Consider the following 19575-nt stretch of genomic DNA (forward strand, 5'->3'; position numbering starts at 1 on the left):
CATGGTGATGAATATACAACTATGTGATGATATTGTGAGCCATCGATTGTACACCATGTATGGAATATATGTGTCTGAAGATTTCTCAATAAAAATTAAAATAAAAGTGTTTAGTTTGGGATTTATTCCCTGAGATGTCTCCTTCTTGGTTTTTTAACCAGCCGGTGATAAGACAGATTTTCTTGAGCTTCAGCCCTCCTATCAGGAAGTTCTGCCAAGGCAAGTGTAGTGTGCAGGGTTTTCCCTGTCTCTCTGAGCATCTGACTTGTCTTGAGCTTTTGCTTGTTAGTTGTTTTGGAGTTCCCCTCTTTACAGGCGTTTGGATGTCCCCTCTCCTTCCCAGAAGACGTCTCTTCCAGGTGTTTGAAGCTGGAAGGCCTTTGTCCCTGACTGTCTGCCTCTATAGTTTTTTACCTTCCTTATTTTTGTTCAAAGTGTGTGTCCCTGGCGGGCAAATCCTGGGAGGAGAGTCATCCCACAGAGAACTTTCCCAGTTTGGTCTTTCCCAAGTAGCACAGGACCTTGTTGCCAGGAATGTGGCTTGGACTGGCTCCAAAGTACCCTGGGAACTTTGGAAGGGTACCAAAGTACCCTAAGGATCAGGAAAGGGACCCAAATCTCAGATGGCATCTTAAATATGGGCTTTCCTGGCCTGCCCAGCAAATGCAGCTGTATAGCTAACTGTTCCCTGTAGCCCTGAGGAAATGCTTTTCTTCAGATATCTACTTCCTCTGCCCCTGTCCTGGGAGGGTTGAACAGCGATGGGTTCCCCACCTTTATCACGGCGGGGGGGGGGGGGGTGTTGAAACAATGACAGTCCCTGCCTTTGTCCAGGGCAGATTTAAACAATAACTGCCCTCAGCGCCAAGTCCCAGTGATCTGAATTCCCTAATAAAAAGCTGTGGTCAGTGGGCTATGCCCACCCCAGTTTGGGGGAAGGGAATTTTTACATCCATTTTTGTCACTGGCAGCTAGCTAGGGACTGGACTCCTCAGGGCCTTGGCTTGAAGGTGGTGAAAAGTCACAGGTAGCTGCTGTGAGGGAACAATTTACAGTTCTTTAGGTAATATATCACTCTTCTGCATGCTCATCCCTGGACGCTATAATATTCTTCTGGCCTCTGGGGTTTCAAAATAGTTGTTTTATTCAGTTCCTGCCTGTTTAATAGTTATTTTGATTGTAGTACTGAGTTCTGGGACTCCCTATTCTGCCATCTTCCCTAGAAGTACAAAATTGTACTTTTAATTCCTCAAATGTGATAATCAAAATCTTGTTTAAAACAGGAATCAAAACTAATTTCAGTTGTAATATTTGAAACTTTTAATGATCTTTCCCTGAGTTTTAAAATTACCATAAGAGAAGATGTATAGTTTTAAACTTTGAAGTTTTTTATGCTCTTATTCATGCTGTTTTATGTGTCTGAAATAATCTTGAAAGCTTTCTGCACTATGCTAAGTTTTACTTATCTTTGAAAATTCTGTTCAGGCATTATATCCTCCAGGCGGCCTTTCCTAAGTACTCTTTGGCCAAGTCTCCCCGCTCCATTTTAAGAGAGAACAGATTGTCAACAAAATGATGAAGTCTGTTACATAATTGCATCTACCATATTATTTTCCTGCCTTTCTTTGTCACCAAATTTATAGTTCTTTGATATCTGGGAACTTGCATTATTAGTTTGTTCCTGATGTATCTCGCACATAATCCCTGGCCTATTTTAGATGCCCAACTATTTAGTAGACTTTACCATTTGTTATAATATGCTGTGTATTCTGGGACTATTAATGCCAAATACAAGCACCAAAATATTATCTGAACTTATTTTATGTTATCCATTCTGGCACTCTTCTTCCATTAGAATATGCAAGGACTGACACTGAGTAACTATTTTTACATACATACATACAATAATGAGGTAACTGTACTTAGATTTTGAATGGATTTTTTTCATTTTTGTATTTGTTTTAAATATTAGGTCTTGGAGAAAATGCTTGTGCAAAGAAAAGTCATGAAAAATACCTTATTGCTTTGAAGAGTTCTGGACTCACATATCCTGAGGATAAACTGGTCTGTGGTTTGCAGGAGCCATCTGCTGGCTCTAGCACTCTGGCAGTTCAAGGTATGTCTATTTAATTTGAACAATACTAACTTTTCTATATTAGAAACAAAAAAGGACAAATCCTCAGACTTTACTCATTATTGAAGAACAGGTTATTCTTTGTAAGTAGTATAGTAAAATATGATAATTTAGAGGCAGGAAAGAATAAATCAGCCAAAGAAGAGAATGCATTTTTCTTAGTTGGAATTTAGTTAGTTTAATAAGGCTCCTGTTGCGACTCATTAAAAAAATAGCCATTGCTATTCAAGAGCTATCCAAAACTTTACTAGCTCAGTATTTTAATGAACTATGCTTTAAAACTCAAAAGAAAGTGATCCTTCTGAAATGCCAGTTGTAATTATTAATTCTGGGTTTTCAGAGGAGATTTCCTATCAAAATATTAACTTATTAGATCCAAAAGTATTCAAGATGTGAACTCTGCCAAGATAACTCTTAAAATGAGGTGTCCTAACCTAACAAAGTGTATCTTTTTAATATTAGTATGTCTCAGAATAATTTTCAAGTAAAGCAGTATATATCAACTATGAAAGGTAACTTTTTCTCCCCCTTCAAAGGTTTTGTAGGTGCAACAGGAACATTGGGACAAGTGGATTCTTCAGATGAGGTGAGATTTTTAAAGTTTTTAAAAATGAAATTAAAGAGTTTTAGAACTGTACAGGTTTGTGGATATTATCTAGTTTGAGCGCCTCATTTTATAGACAAGGAAACTGAAGTTCAATGCAAAATAACTTAACCAAGATCACACAATTAATTAGTAATGGAACGGGGACTAAGGCTAGATTTCTACTTCTTGTAATTAATTTCTCATTTCACAATTAAAAAATGGAAACAGAAAGAGGTAGGTGTTTTCTACTAGGAAGATGCCACCAGATTTGTCCAAGTAATTGTCATGTGTACAATAGCATTTAAAAATATATAGCAAATTCTAGAATAGTTTATTACAAGAATATGAAATGTATCTGCTTATCCAGTGTCATATTAAAGTTACACCATAATAATGTTAGGATTATTAAAAAAAGCAATATACTGGGAAATAGATTATCAATTTCAAATGTCAATTTTTATGGTATTTTCTAATAATAAATGTGCTGGCTTGAAAAGATGTATGTCCCCTAGAAAAGCCACGTTTTAATGTAAATCCCATTTTGTAAAGGCAGAATAATCCCTATTCAATACTGTATGTTTTAATCTGTAATCAGATCATCTCCCTGGAGATGTGATTTAATCAAGAATAGTTGTTAAGCTGGATTAGGTGACGACATGTCTCCACCCATTTGGGTGAGTCTTGATAAGTTTCTGGAGTCCTATAAAAGAGGAAACATTCTGGAGAATGAAAGAGATTCAGAGGAGCAGAGCAGAACAACATAGCCACAAGAAGCAGAGTCCACCAGCCAGCGACTTTTGAAGATGAAGAAGGAAAATGCCTCTGGGGAGCTTCATGAAACAAGAAGCCAGGAGAAGAAGCTAGCTGATGACACCGTGTTCACTGTGTGCCCTTCCAGATAAGAGAGGAATCCTGACCGTGTCCACCATGTGCCTTTCCAGCCAAGAGAGAAACTCTGACTGTGTTCACCATGTGCCCTTCCACTTGAGAAAGAAACCATGAACTTCATCAGCCTTCTTGAACCAAGGTATCTTTCCCTGGATGGATGCCTTTGAGTGAACATTTCTATAAACTTGTTTTAATTGAGACATTTTCTTGGCCTTAGAACTGTAAATTAGCAACTTATTTAACTCCTCTTTTTAAAAGCCATTCTGTTTCTGGTGTATTGTATTCCGGCAGCTAGCAAACTAGAACAATAAATATTTGTAATAAATCCTTTATAACATTCCTGTATTTTATCATTTTTAACAAGAATTGCTTTGTTACCTGTATTTGCTTATAAATTTTGATGCTTATAAAACTTAAATTTCATATTTTTAATTTATACGGTTGACGATTGAAATTTTTAAAATAAAATTGTGCTTTTTTTCTTTTTCTTTGAAAATCCATTTTGTTATGATAACATAATATGAGCTAAAGCCAAATAGCTTCCTTTTGAAAGAATGTTATAAAAGTCTTGTAATTGATTTAATGTCTTAAAATTTAAACTTTGCAGTAGTATTTACCCCCTAAAAAGACTCCCTAAAATGCAACATAGCTTTCCTTTGTGAAGTCTCGTTTGGGACGAATCATTTTAAAAAGTTTTCATCAGATTGGAGAAGCAGCTTAGTTTGTTACTCAAGATTAGACTGCCTGGGTTTGAATTCTGTCACCTATATCAAGTAGTAATGTAACTTTCTAGGAAGGTTTCTTACCTTTTTCATGGCTTAATTTCCTCATCTGTAAATGGAGATAATGATCCTGTTTACTTCATAGAAATCTTATATGAGTATTGAATGATTTAATATATACATATAAATAAGCACTTATGGCAGTGGGCTAGGCTTATATGTGTTTGTAAAATAAAGAAATTAAAATAAAAATCATTAAAAAATTGGTGTCAGTGTTGCTTTTTTTAAATTTAAAGAGTCCTAAGAACAATGTTGCTATAATAATAAATGGAGAGAACTATTGATATTTAAAATAGATTTAAAAAAATTTAGAAGCATTGTTTTTTAAGTAAAAGCGATACTTTCATTTTGAAGCTCGGGAATGGTAATGATGAGGGTAAGAACGCTAATTGTTCCTATGCCAAAGAAGAAGGTAACTAGATAATAAACGTGGTTTTTAAACTGCTTATTCCACTGTTTTTAAGAGCATTTTTGTGGAGAGGCTGAATGACCTATGAAAATGCAAGATCTGAGAGGGCTAGGAGTTGAGTATGAATGAGTCATGGGTAGGCCAACCAGGAAAGGATCTTTGTATTTATTGTCAGTAGAAACTTTAGAAAACTATTACATGAATTGGTTTGGTGATGCTACAGAACACTTTATTAAAATAATATAAACATCTTGATTTCATTTAGAATGACAAAAATCCATGGTTTTATGTTTGTTTGTATTTATGTAGCAACTTAGAACCTTTGTAGTATTTTGGCATACTTAGCATTATGATTTGCTAAAAACAACCTTGCTGAAAAAGTCTTCTGTTTTCATGAATTGAATTTTATTTCTGGGCATGTAGAAATCTGATCTCATTATAACCCTTTTCTTTTGTCTAGAAAAGAAGTAATAACATTTTTGTTTAATTTCTGGAGTACCTTTTTATAAAAAAAATTTATTGAAGTGAAATTCACATAACATAGAATTAACCATTTTAAAGAGAAAAATTCAGTGGCATTTAGTACATTCAAAATGTTGTGCAACCACTACCTGTATTTAATTCCAAAATATTTTCATCGCCCCAGAAGGAAATTCCATACATATTGAGCAGTCGGTCCTCATATTCCCCTCCCTCCAACTGCTGGCAACCACAGATCTGCCGTCTGTCTCATTGATTTTACCTCTTCTGAGTATTTTACATAAATGAAATCATACAATATGTGACCTCTTGTGTCTGGCTTCTTTCACATAGTATAATGTGTTGTATCATATATCAATGCTTCTTCCCTTTTTATGGCAGAATTATTCCATTCTGTGCTTATACCATAGTTGTTTATCCAGTCATCCATTATTGGGCGTTTGGGTTGTTTCCACTTATTTATTTTTGTGAATAATACTGTTCTGTATGTGTGTGCACATGTATTTTTTTGGGTACTGGTTTTCAGTCTTTTTTTTTGTATGTAATTAGGAGTGAAATTGCTGGGTCATGTGTAATTCTGTGTTTAAATTTTGAGGAATCACCCAGCTGTTTTCCGCAGTTGGCTGAATGATTTTACATTCCCATTCAAATTAGCTTTTTTTGTTTGTTTTTCAGATCAGCTTTTTTTTTTTTTTTTTTTTTTGTGAGGGCAGGCTCCGGGAATCGAACCTGGGCCTCTGGCCTGGCAGGTGAGAACTCTGCCACTGAGCCACTTTTGCCCACCCTCAGATTAGCTTTTAAAGTTCCAACAGAGACTTTAACTGTACATAACTATGTTGCAGCAATACCATGTTATATGGTTGGGTGAAAGAAATATCTTTTATTGCAAGTGTGGCTTGTCAATCTCTTCTAGAAGTAATTTCTAAAGGGAAATCAGAGGTTTTGAAATATGGCCCTTTCTTTATTCATTACTATTACTTCTAATCTGTCCTTCTTAGATCTTGTCTTCTGTGCCTCGTGTCTTCTGTTCCTCTTAGATTCTTTGCTTTGGTAACTTTTGAGTGTAATGTTTTATATAATATTTTGTTACTGTACAATTATGTCATAATGATAATTATGTCATAATGTGAATATCATAGATACTTTTTGATTGTGATAATTTCAAAATGCTTTATTTTAGCTCATATCCTCATAATGCATTGTTTTTGTGATATTACCTGAGATCAATGCTTTATTTTATATTTAACTTATGTGTATTTGTAAGTAATTTAGATTCTTTGAATTTTTTAAAAACATTTTTTATTGTAAAATATAGCAGAATACAAAAAAGTGATAAATTTCAAAGCACATTTTAGCAAGTAATTATAGAACAAATTTCAAAGTATGGTGTGGGTTACAGTTCCACATTTTCAAGTATTTCCTTGCTGCTCTTAGACACTGGAAAGTAAAAAAGAAATATCAACATAATGATTCAGTAGTCATACACTCACTTGTTAAATCCTAACCTCTCTGTTACAACACCTCCTTCTCCTTTGATCTTTCTCCCAATGGTTAGGGCTATTTGGGCAATGACCATTCTAACTTCTTCATGTTGAAAAGGGTTATTGGTTGGGGGGATGCAATTGATTGATGCTCTTGGAAGGACTGGCAACTCTGGGTTTCAGGACTTACCTGGCCTAGGAACCATGCAGAGGTTTTAGGTTTTTGAAAAGTAAACTTAGTGAGTTGACCTTTTAGAGTCTTAGATAGAGCCTGGTTATTCTTAAGGGTTTATAAGAATACTGTTGGTTGGGGCTTGGCATACCATGGCAAATAACAATATTTAACTGAAGCTTGCATAAGAGTAGCTTCCAGAATAGCTTCTTAATTTAATTTGAAATCTCTTAGCTACTGATACCTTATTTTGTTACATTTCTTTTCCCCCTTTTGGTCAGGTAGTCATTGTTAAGCCCATGGTGGCAGGGCCAGGCTCATCCCTAGGAGTCATATCCCATGTTGCCAGGAAGATTTACACCCCTGGATGTTAGACTCTTTGACTTTTTTTTTTTCTTTTTATTGAGACATATTATGTATTCACATATCATATAATCATTCAAAGTGTACAATCAGTGGTTCACAATATCATCGTATAGCTGTGTATTTATCATCACAATTGCTTTTTGAACATTTTCATTACTGAAAAAAATAAAACAAATAAAAATAAGAATAAAAATAAAAGTAAAAAAGCACACCCAAAATATCCAAAGTCCCCATCTCCCATGATTGTTTATTTATTTTTTGGTTTTTTTTCTTACTCATCTGTCCATATACTGGATAAAGGGAATGTCAGTCACAAGGTTTTCACAATCACATGGACACACTTTAAAAGTTCCATAGTTATTCAGTCATCTTCAAGAATCAAGGATATTGGATTACAGTTCCTATAGTTTCAGGTATATCCTTCTTGCTACTTCATTGTGCCAAAAACCCAGATGCACTACATAAGAATAACTTCCAAAATGACCTCTGACTCTATTTGAAATCTCTCAGCCACTGAAACTTTATTATGCTTCTTTTCTCTTCCCCCTTTTGGTCAAGGAAGCTTTCTCATTCCCACATTTCTAGGACCATGCTCATTCCTGGGAGTCATGACCCACATTGCCAGGGATTTATACCCCTGGGGGTCATGTCCCCATGTGGGTTTCACCTAAGACTCTTTGCCATTTTTTTTTTTTTTTTTTTTTTTTTTGCATTGGCAGGCACCTGGAATCAAACCCAGGTCTCTGGCATGGCAGGTGAGAACTCTGCCTGCTGAGCCACCATGGTCCACCTCTTTGACTTTTTTACTTTAAACATTTTTATTGTATGGTATAACATATTGTGGTAGTTAGATTCAGTTGTCAACTTGGCCAGGTGAAGGTACCTAGTTCTGTTGCTGTGAACATATGCTTACGTGAGCGTCATCTGTTTCTCATTACATCTGCAGTCGGCTAGGAGGCCTGCCTGTTGTAATGAATGATGTTTGATTTAATTGGCCGGTTCTTAAATGAGAGAGCTCAACCTTGTACAGCCCAAGCAGCACAGCATACCTCATCTCAGTGCTCGCAGCTCGGCCCAGGCCTTTGGAGATGCAGAAAGAAATCACCCCAGGGAAAGTTGTTGGAAGCCAGGGGCCTGGAGAGAAGGCAAGCAGAGATCACCCTGTGCCTTCCCACGTAAGAATGAACCTCAGTTGAAAGTTAGCTGCCATTCCTCTGAAGAACTAACGAAATAAATCCCCTTTTATTAAAAGCCAGTTCTTCTCTAGTGTGTTGCATTCTGGCAGCTAGCAAACTGGAACAGGTTTGGTACTGGAGAGTGGAGTGCTGTTGCAGTTTGCGAATACTAGATATGTTGGAATGGTTTTTTCGATGGCTAAGGGGAAGATTTTGGAGGAACTGTGAAGAGAATGTTGGAGAAGTCCTGGAGTGCTTGAAGAGACTGTTGGTGTAAATGGAACCACTGCCAATCTGGACAAAGGGGGACACAAAAGGGAAAAATTGGAGTTTGCAGAATGAGTTCCATGGAAGCTTGGGTCTGAAGCCAAGAAACCTCAGCCGGGAGAGTGGACCCACCCATATACATGGAGAGGGTGAGTTTACCCTGAAGGGCGAGGATGAGTCTCCCTTCATTGCAGTGGAAGAGTCGTGCAGCCTCAGACCTTGGGGGAGGTACAGCATGGTCCTTGGGGGACTGGGGAGAGCCTGGCTGCCACTACATGGAGGGGTTGAACGTGTGCCCCAGAAATGGCAGAGAGCCCAGGTGAGGCCCTGAAGCTTGGAGAGGGTGGAGCCGAGAAAAAGGTGGTCTCCTCATGTCCCCCGAAGTTGATATGGAAAGAGGCAGGCCATTGAGTAGGCCCTTGGAAAGGGTGATACTGCCACTTTCTAAAGCTGAAGGATGAATGACTTTCAGATTTTGAAGTCCAGTGGAGTTTGCCCTGCAGGCTTTCAGAACTTTTTGGGTCTTGCAACTCTTATGTTCTTTCCTATTTCTCCCTGTGGAAATGAAAAGTTGTATCCTGTGAATGTCCTCCTTTGTATATTGGCATCAAATAACTTGCTTTGAGATTCATAGGTCCACAGCCAGAAGAAAATTTTTTGCACCTTAATATTGTTTAAGGTGATGCATGTAGTTGTGAAGTTGACAAGGGGTGGACATGTGGTAGTTAGATTCAGTTGTCAACTTGACCAGGTGAAGGTACCAGTTCTGTTGTTGTGGACATGAGCCAATGTTATGTGAGCCTCACCTGTTCTCATTACATCTGCAGTCAGCTAGGAGGTCTGCCTGTTGTAATGAATGATGTTTGATTTAATTGGCTGGTGCTTAAATGAGAGAGCTCAATTTAGCACAGCCCAAGCAGCTCAGCATACCTCATCTCAGTACTTTCAGCTCAGCCCAGGCCTTTGGAGATGCAGAAAGAAATCACCCCAGAAACTTGTTGAAACTCAGGGGCCTGGAGAGAAGGCCAGCAGAGATCACCCTGTGCCTTCCCATGTAATAAAGAGTCTCAGTTGAAAGTTAGCTGCCTTTCCTCTGAAGAACTAATGAAATAAATTCCCTTTTATTAAAAGCCAGTGCATCTCTAGTGTGTTGCATTCTGGCAGCTAGCAAACTAGAACATATATGTGAAAGGAATAAAAAAGCAATAGTTTTCAAAGCATTCTTCAAGAAGTGGTTACAGGACAGATCTCAGAGTTTGCCATGGGCTACTTCTCATACTTTTCCTTCTAGCTGCTCCAGAATATAGGAGGCTAGAGGGCTTAAATACTTTTTTATCATCACAATCAACTTTCTTTTTCTTCTTTTTTTGTGAACAATCACATATATATATAAAAATCTATAAATTTCAAAGCACAGCACCACAATTATTTGTAGAACATATTTCAGACTTTGACATGGGTTACAATTTCACAATTTTAGATTTTTACTTCTAGTTGCTTTAAAATACTGGAGACTAAAAGAATATGAACTTAATGATCCACCATTCATATTCATTTGTTAAACCCTGTCTTCATTGTGTAACTCCACCATCATCTTTGATCTTTCCATCCCTCTCTTTAGGGGTGTTTGGGCTATGGCCATTCCAACTTTTTCATATTGGAAGGGTCTGTCACTAATATGGGGTAGAGAGATGGAACTGTCTGATGTTCTGGAAAGGCTGGGCAAGGTTTCAGGACTTATCTGGACCAGGAACCTATCTGGAGTTTGTAGGTTCCTGGAAAGTTACTCTTGTGCCTGTAACCCTTGTGGAATCTTATATATTGCCCTAGGTGTTCTTTAGGATGGCTGGAATGGTCCTGGATGGGGGTTGGCAGGTTACGATAGGTAGCAAGGGCTACCTGAAGCTTGCATAAGAGCCACCTCCAGAGTAGCCTCTTGACTCTATTTGAACTCTCTCTGTCACTGATACTTTATTAATTAGACTTCTTTCCCCCCTTTTGGTCAGGATGTAATTGTTGATCCCACGGTGCCATGTCTGGATTCATCCCTGAGAGTCCTCTTCCATGTTGTCAGGTAGACTTTCACCCCTGGATGTCATATTCCACATAGGGGGGAAGGCAATGATTTCACTTGCAGAGTTGGGTTTAGAGAGATTGAGGCCACATCTGAGCAACAACAGAGGTCCTCCAGAAGTAGCTCTTAGGCAGGCCTATAGGGAGTCTGAGCTTCTGTGCTACCTGCATAAGTTTCACAAGTGCAAGCCTCATGATCAAGGGCATGGCTTATTGATTTAGGTATCCCTAAAGTTTCACACAGTATTACAGGGTTCTCTGATGGTAAGGTTTAATAGTTACATAGTCTTTCTCCCCTCCTTCAGAGGACTTTGCCAATACTTTTTGATTATCTGCTTGATATACTCTGGGATGTTTCCAGACATTACAGTATTAAAGGACCTCTTTCTTATTCTGTGCTTCCTCTGTTCAGTTGTTCAAATGAGCTTACAGATCAGTTGAATTAGATTATGTACTACAGAAAATTTCAGTTCCAGATCAAATAAACCTTTCTTCCATTGGTCTCATAGAGTATGTGTGATTCTAAAATATAGACACTGTCTTCCTTACCCCTGTGTTCTGAATTACTTGAACCTCAACCTGTTTGGCTTCATTCTTATCTCTTAATGTTATATTATATGTATAAAACAGTCTCTCAAAATCCAGAAATAATAGTCACCACTCTGGACTAAATGTGTCTGCTCTAAAAGCTTACAATCTAGGCCCATGTTTTCTTATAAGCATTTTCTAAAGGTGACCATACCGTTGTTTTTTGTTTCTGGTTTATTTTGTCTCACTAAATGTCCCACGTGTTCTTTCACATCGTTGCTGTCTCATGACATTGTTCCTTTTTCTAGCAGCATAACTTTCATTCATCAGTATGCACCAACATTCACCAATCTACTTATCTGTCAGTGTATCCTTCACTGTGCTGGTTTGAAAGGATATATGTCCCCTAGAAAAGCCATGTTTTAATCAAAATCCCATTTCATCAAAGTAGAGTAATCCCTATTCAATACTTTATGCTTTAAACTGTAATCAGAGCATCACCCTGGAGATGTGATTTAATCAAGAGTGGTTGTTAAGCTGGATTAGGTGATGACATGTCTCCACCCATTTGGGTGGGTCTTGATTGATTTATTGGAGTCCTATAAAAGAGGAAACATTTTGGAGAATGAAGGAGATTCAGGGAGAGCAGAGAATGCTGCAGCACCACTAAGCAGAGTCCATGGGCCAGCGACCTTTGAAGATGAAGAAGGAAAATGCCTCCCGGGGAGCTTCGTGAACCCGGAAGCCAGGAGAGAAAGCTAGCAGATGACGCCGTGCTCACCATGTGCCCTTTCAAATGAGAGAGAAGCTCTGACTGTGTTCGCCATGTGCCTTCTCACTTGAGAGAGAGACCCTGAACTTCATCGGCCTTCTTGAACCAAGGTGTCTTTCCCTGGTTGGATGCCTTTGATTGGACATTTCTATAGACTTGTTTTAATTGGGATATTTTCTTGGCCTTAGAATTGTAAACTAGCACCTTAATAAAATCCCCTTATTAAAAATCCACTCTGTTCCTGATATATTGCATTCCGGCAGCTAGCAAACTAGAACATTCAGCCACCTGCATTCATTGGGCATCATGTAGAAGACCTAAAGTCCACTGTCCATCAACTGAATTTTAAATAATTTTATTGTTCCTAAGAGACAAAGAAATCAATAAACACCCTCACTGAATAGGAAATCTAAACTTCCTCTTAATTCTTGTCCCTCACCCCATTATTTACCTCTGCTGTTGCTGTGGTAGTGCTCATGGTTTTCTTTCGAACATAACTCATAGCTCATCCCCCTGTACTCTGATTTAACACTCTTTATACAAGAATCATATCTTTAAAGTAATTCTTACAAGAACTCATTCATATTTCTAGTGTGAGTCAGTGGGACACGTAGCCTTTCAGTCTTGTTCATCTTCAATATGGTAATATTACTTCTAGACCTACTAGAAAACCGCCTTCACTCCTATCTATTCCCTGACATTGGAGTTCAACTTCATTAGCTAATGGTTCATGCATCTCTAGATTCTGTGTATCTCTACGTCCCCTATATTGTGTATTATAAGCCTCAGATTATACCTGTATGCTGGTCATAAAATTGGAATCATGCAATATCTGTCCTGTTGTGTCTGGCTAATTTCACTCAGCATTATGTCTTCAAGGCTTATCCATCTTGTCATGTGCTTCAGGACGTCATTTTGTCTTACTGCTACATAATATACCGTCGTATGTATATACCACATTTTGTTGATTTCACTTGTCTGTTGATGGGCATTTGGTTTGTTTCCCTCTTTTGGTGATTCTGAATAATACTGCTATGAACATCAGTGTGCAAATGTCTGTTTGTGTCATTGCTTTCATCTCTGGGTATACACCAAGTAGTTCTATTGCTGGGTCATAGGGCAACTTGATATTTAGTTTCCTAGGGAACAGCCAAACAGTCTTCCATAGTGGCTGCACCATTATACATTTCCACCAGCAGTGCATAAGTGTCCCAGTTTCTCCACATCCTCTCCAACATTTATAGTTTCCTGTTTGTTTAATAGTGGCCATTCTTAGAGGTGTGAGGTGGTATCTCATTGTAGTCTTGATCTGCATTTCCCTTATAGCCTTTGAAAATGAGCATCTTTTCAAGCGCTTTTGAGCCATTTGTATTTGCTCTTCAGAAAAATGCCTATTCATATCTTTAACCCTAGCCCTTTACTCCTCTCTTCTCTTTCTGGGACACTGATGACTCTTATATTTGTGCACTTTGTTTTGACTGTCATTTCCCTGAGTTTCCATTCAGTTTTTTCCCATCTTTTTTTTACCATTTGTTGTTTTGAGTCTTCAAAGTCAATTATCCTGTCCTCTATATCACTATTCTTTCTTCTGTCTCTTCAAATCTGGTGTTGTGTGCCTGTAGTATATATTTTTATTTGGTCAACAGAGACTTTAATCTCTGTGATTTCCGCTATTTTTCCATTTAGTATTTCAAATTCCTCTTTGTGCTCTTCTACTGTGTTCTTGATCTCCTTTATGTCATTTTGATGTCTCACTTATTTTATTAAGTAGAGTTGTATGAACATCTTTGATTAGTTGTCCCAATGTCTGTGTCTCTTCTAGTGTTTTAATTTGATTTTAGGCAGAGTGATATCTTTCTACATTGTTATATGCTTATTAATCTTATGCTTTCTCTTGTGGCATGTAAATGTCTTGATTGATTTACTTTTGGGAGTTGATTTCTTTCAGTAGTCTAAGGCGTATGTTTGCAGGATGGTTGTACAGCAGGGAGCAGGGTATGGGGTAGAGCACTCAGTAGGAGTGCTCTTTCAGGGTAGGTATGGGTGCAGGTTTGGAATGTTACACTGATACTTGTGGACGTTGGTGCCCAGCGGCCAGGGACGATGTAGCTGTACGGGTGCACCAGTCTGGGGGACTGGTATGCGCTGGTCTAAGGCCCAGGGCCCTTTGTTTGCATGCATAGTGCTGTCGTAGTTGGTCAGCATTATGCGTTCATGGATTTGTGGCAGCTGTAACCTGGGTAAGCAGATCTGCAGTTTCTCAGAGCTGGGAAGTGAGGCTGAGGGATGTGCACATGCATGATTCTAGGACTGCTGTAAAGTGCAGTTCCCAGAACTGAATGACGTGATTGGGGGCCCATATGCATGCATTGGCCTGGAAGTGCCATAAACAGATGGGCTGAGCTGGGGGCAGTGGGGGGTGAGGCTGTGCAACACTATAGGTTGGGGGTGGGGTAGCCTAGATATGGAAGTTTGTGCCTGCAACCTTTTTGTGCTGACAACAGCCTGCCAGGAACAGGGAGGGAGAGGTTGTGCTCAGGAGGTGTGTAGCAGAGGTGGGTTGGGCCGCACTTGGGGTGGGGGTGTGGGGCAGATACGTGCACTGGGGACTGGTGGGGTGGGGTTGCCTGGCTTGTGGGGAATGGGAGTGGGTGACAGGGTTGAGGTGCGTGGGATGTGGGGTGAGTCACCGGTCACAGGGTTGTGCCTATGAGGGTAGTGCACCCAAGGAATGCGGCCTGGCTTACTTTCTAGTCTCGCGTCCTGTCTGTGCACTCCCATGAACTCCGCAGCTCTACACTTCTGTGTCAGGCTCTAGCTTTCTGCCCCTCACTTCCTCAGCCTCTGCACCCAGGACTGCCTCATGTGGTGAAGGCTCTCCCAGGTCAGCCGCACTACTGAATTGCCACCTCAGTCACCCTTCTGTCCCTTCTCTAACTTTTCTGTGGACCAGGGCTAATCTCAAGCTGTTCTAGTTGGCCATCTTCCTGGAAGTCTCTGGATGGATTTATTTAAATGAATTATTGTGGACTTCTGCCAACCATGGTAGGCTAGTGTTAAGAAAATATCTGTACTTTTTTTTTTTTTTTGACTTTTAATAAAAGGGAATTTGTTTCATTAGTTCTTCAGAGGAAAGGCAGCTAACTTTCCACTGAGGTTCTTTCTTAAGTGGGAAGGCACAGGGTGATCTCTGCTGGCCTTCTCTTCAGGCCTCTGGGTTCCAACAACTTTCCCTGGGGTGATTTCTTTCTGCATCTCCAAAGGCTTGGGCTGAGCTGCAAGTGCTGAGATGGGGTATGCTGAGCTGTTTGAACCATCTGTACTTTTGCAGATCTGTTTGAATCTGTTTTTCTTGGGTCTTCTTGTTCATTTTGTACCTATATCCATATTTTGTGCCTGAAACAGGTGCATTATTTTAAAAATGCTTCAAAATGTTATGATGTATGTGCTTTCGTCAACTGTAATAAATGAGACTTACCCATGCAACAAATTAATATTAGGATGGCATATAGAAACTAATGGTGGCTTGGCAGAAATCTGAAATTAATGCTGTGGTGTGAAAGGCCCATGAAACCATTTCAGTATGTAGAAAAGCAGCTTAAAGGTAAGGCTACTTTTCTGTTCTGGAGATTTGAAGGGCTCTAATTGAGAAAGTATCTGGAAATCTGTATACAATGCAGTTCTGGCCTTCCATGAACATCACTGTTAGTGCAGTGAACTGTATGCCAGAATACTACCACACATGACTTTATAACACTTCTTGGCTCATGTGCGTTTGGAATATAGGGAAAACATGTCAATGTAACATGAAAATTATTATATTATACAATCTTAGTATAGGAGAGGTGAGATTGTGGGGTGAAATTATAACTTCTAGTTGGAGAGGAAAAAGCTTTCAATTCTGCTACAAAGGCAGCAGGAACATTTTCAGCAATATTTTAAGAGAATTAGAAATGTGCACCTGCATCGGTACATTCCCAGCCTCACTGCCTTGGTTTCAGTAGTGGCGGGCTGCTTCCTCTGCTCCTCTTATCTGCATTGTCTTAGCTGGCTAGCTTTCCAATGCTATTGTTGTGCCTTGTTACCATCCTGAGAGAGTCTCAAACTTCCCTAAGATGCCTACCTGTATCCAGATTATGTCCCAAGGTAACCGTTACTGCTTCTGTTACTTCTGTGGTTACTAACTTAAACAGGTTGTGAGTGACTTGTCCCTGACCTTTTTTTCCCCTATAAACCCTGTTAATTTAATTTAATTTTATTAGTATTTTTCTTTTGGGCCCTGTTAATTTTAGTGTGAAGTTTTTCATGAATGCACATGAAATACGGAAATGCCTGTATTTCCTTTTTAGATTTTTTTGCTAAGCGTATTTTAATTTGTTTTTATTATTTTTTTAACTGTCAAGTTTTAACTGTGATATACTGGGATTTTTTTTCCAGAACTTGATTTCTTAAGCTCATTTTGTTCATCTTGGATTCATCAAAGCCTTTCTTCTATTCATTGTTTCCATTCTCTCTCCCTTCTCTTCTTTCTTTTGATGATATTCTGCCCTTCCAACCCTTCCTTTAGCTTTTTTGTGATTTTGTTGTTACTGTTTTAAAGCTTGGAAATATATTTGAGCATTGTATAGGAATTTTTTATTTGGCTTTCATTAGAAACATAGATTGAGCTTAAGAGCTCTTGTATTTTAATATTAAAGATATTTCACCATATATTTTAATCAAAATTATCAACACTTTATTAATATTTATTTAGGATATATATTATTTATTTAAGATTTTATTACAACAAATATATAAAAAGTAAAATGTGTTGGTTAATAATATATAAAACTGTGTTTAACATAATTTATAAGCACATTTATAATTATATGAAATGTATAAATTTATGAATATGACTATATTTAATGCTAGTTTTGTTTTCCTCCAGGAGGATCAGGATGGGAGTCAAGGTCTAGGCAAGCGAAAAAGGGTAAAACTAAGCAGTAGCACCAAAGGTATTTATATTCTGCTTCTTTTCTTGTATAAAAAGCTCCTAAAATACTTAATCAGTAAGAATATTTGGTTGGAAGCCATGTTGACATTGAAGCTGTTTAAGGGAAGAGTTAGTTATATTATTAGATTTGTTTAATGGCAGAGAAAATTTTGTAAGGCAGTGGTAGTGGGAGACTTCAAAAGCAAATAAGACCCTTACTTTTGAGAGTTTGTTCATTATTTGCTTCATGTAAATTATATTTGAGCCAGATAAAAGTAGATGTTTTCCTTGATACTTCAGTTTGAATATCAAGTTTTTTGTATAAAGTTTTAGTGTGGACTATATATTTTTATCATCATCCAGTTTCTGGAATGAAAAAGAATGAGTAAAAAAAAGATGGTGAGGGAGAGGGCCTGAATGAATAGAAATATGAATAAGAATGAATAGTACTTAACACATAAGAACATGTTTACTCAAAAGAGAAAGTAGATATGCCTGTAGTGAGGGGATTAGTAATAATAATGAGTGATATTTATTGAATCTTTTGTATGTGCTAGACATAGTGCTAAATACTTCCCATGAATTGTTTCATTTAATTATGAAACAGATTTTGCTATTTTGTGAAGCAGATTTTATTATTAACATTGTATGAATGAGATAATGCAGACATATTAAAGATCACAGCTAATAAGAAGTCGATCCTTTCAAATCCCAGAGCCTAAGCTTTTAACCACTATGTTTTCTTGACCCTCACTAAAAGCTTTTCTTGAGCATTTGCTACTGGTTTGCAGCCTGTATTTTTAAGTTTTGCTATGGATTTCCATTCTTAAACAAATAATTTGTTTTCTGGGTTCATGTGATCTGTTACAGAATCTGCAGGGTTAAATTTTTATTTTGATGAGAAGAAGATTCTTAATTTGTTAATCATTTCTGATGCATCTTATGGAATGTCTAGATGCTCTGTAAAGGTGGAGCAGGGAAGCAGTTTCAGATGCAGACTCATTTTGTAAGTCTGTTCTTAGTTACTTATATTCCTACATTTTAATTTGTGGGCCATCAGAGCAGAAGCATAAATTTGATCTGTGGCCTAGGATGTATACTTAACACACATGCTCTCCTTTTTCCTGGTCAGTAGAGAACCTGTGATACCTGAAGGAAATTAGAAATCCAAATGCTTATCTGGCCCTTTGATTTACCAGAGTTGTCGTTGGGTTTTCCTGTTCCTTGGAAATAGGAAACAGATTGAGTTTCTCTGAGTAGGAACAGATCCTTAGGCATATACTTGAGTTAAAGCTTCAGGCATGCCCACAAAGTACCTATGTCGTTGTTTTCTTTCAGCCTGGTCAATCTCTGGTTGAAGACTTTTTTTTCTGCAGAGTTAAAGATGAAATTTATTTTTTTTTTCACCTAGGATTGGATTGAGTACCTTTATTCCTTCCTTCTAGTGGTAAGAAGTAGTAAAGAGATTTAAGACTTCGATCAGTTATCATTTGTGGTTTAAGTATGTACACGGAAGAAATGGGTTTTTCAATTAGCAGAACTCCAAGTATTTTTAAAAAGTGACTGCTGCTTTTGAAGGTATTTCAAGTACAGGGTGTGGTTTAATTTTTGTAAAAATTTGATTCAACAGACTGAAAGTGAGCTAGATATGAGATATGCAATGATAGGCAAACAGCCAGGAATTGTGCTAAGCATGTCATTCTTTGCCTATTTTCAAAACCAATGCAAGTTGTTAATAATAGGTAGTATATGGGAATTGTTTTTTATGCATGATTGTTTGTAAACCCACAACTTCTCTAATTAAAACAAAACAAAACAAAAACAACGCCAAAAAACAACGAAGCCAATGCTGTTTTGTTTTTGTTTTGTTTTTTTGTCTGAAGATGAAAAAATATTGAATTCTGCATAACTGCAGCTGTTCTTATGTTAGTAGAAGACAGATTTTTTTTTTCTGGTGCATTCTGATTATTCTATTTATTTAAAAGAAAGTTAATTTTTTTCCTTCTAAGTACTTTATATATAATAATGTTATGGTAGCTTCAGGCTTTTCTTTTGTCTAATGCAAACTTGCAGAGTTTGCTGTGGTAACTGTAAGTATTTTAAGTTTAATACTACTAGTTTAGTTCAGCTTTGTAAATATGTTAAGAAACACTTACCTGTGAGGATTGCCAGAAAGGTAGTCTGAAATTTTCAAATTTATTAGAGCCAGATGGATTGTGAGAATTAAATTGATTATGCTACTGTGGATTATAGTCTGATTTTTAATTACAATTTTTATATTCTTGCTACCTGATTTTCTTAGGCGCTATTTTTATTACTTTCTGGCTTTAAATCTATCATAATGTGTCTTCTAAGATATTTGATCTCATTTCTTATGAGACTGGTTTATTTCTGTTTTTAAATCAGAATACCCTCCAAGTGATCTATTTCAAGAGGAGGAGATTTTTGTTTTATAAGTAAACAATTCTGAGATTTGAAAGATAATTACTT

At 37.7% G+C, this 19575-nt stretch overlaps 1 protein-coding gene across 7 annotated transcripts in view; it reads left to right on the plus strand.

Annotated features, from left to right (window-relative positions):
• The window catches only part of UBR3 (ubiquitin protein ligase E3 component n-recognin 3), a 296599-nt gene that overhangs the window by 36620 nt on the left and 240404 nt on the right, over window positions 1-19575 (plus strand). For all 7 annotated transcript variants that reach the window (XM_077154105.1, XM_077154106.1, XM_077154107.1 and 4 more), the window contains exons 4-6: window positions 1973-2116; window positions 2671-2720; window positions 17041-17107. In XM_077154105.1, the coding sequence (XP_077010220.1) occupies window positions 1973-2116; window positions 2671-2720; window positions 17041-17107 (261 nt within the window). The remainder of the gene's footprint in view (window positions 1-1972; window positions 2117-2670; window positions 2721-17040; window positions 17108-19575) is intronic.

Source organism: Tamandua tetradactyla, chromosome 3, assembly GCF_023851605.1.
Source record: "Tamandua tetradactyla isolate mTamTet1 chromosome 3, mTamTet1.pri, whole genome shotgun sequence".
Classification (NCBI taxonomy): Eukaryota; Metazoa; Chordata; class Mammalia; order Pilosa; family Myrmecophagidae; genus Tamandua; species Tamandua tetradactyla.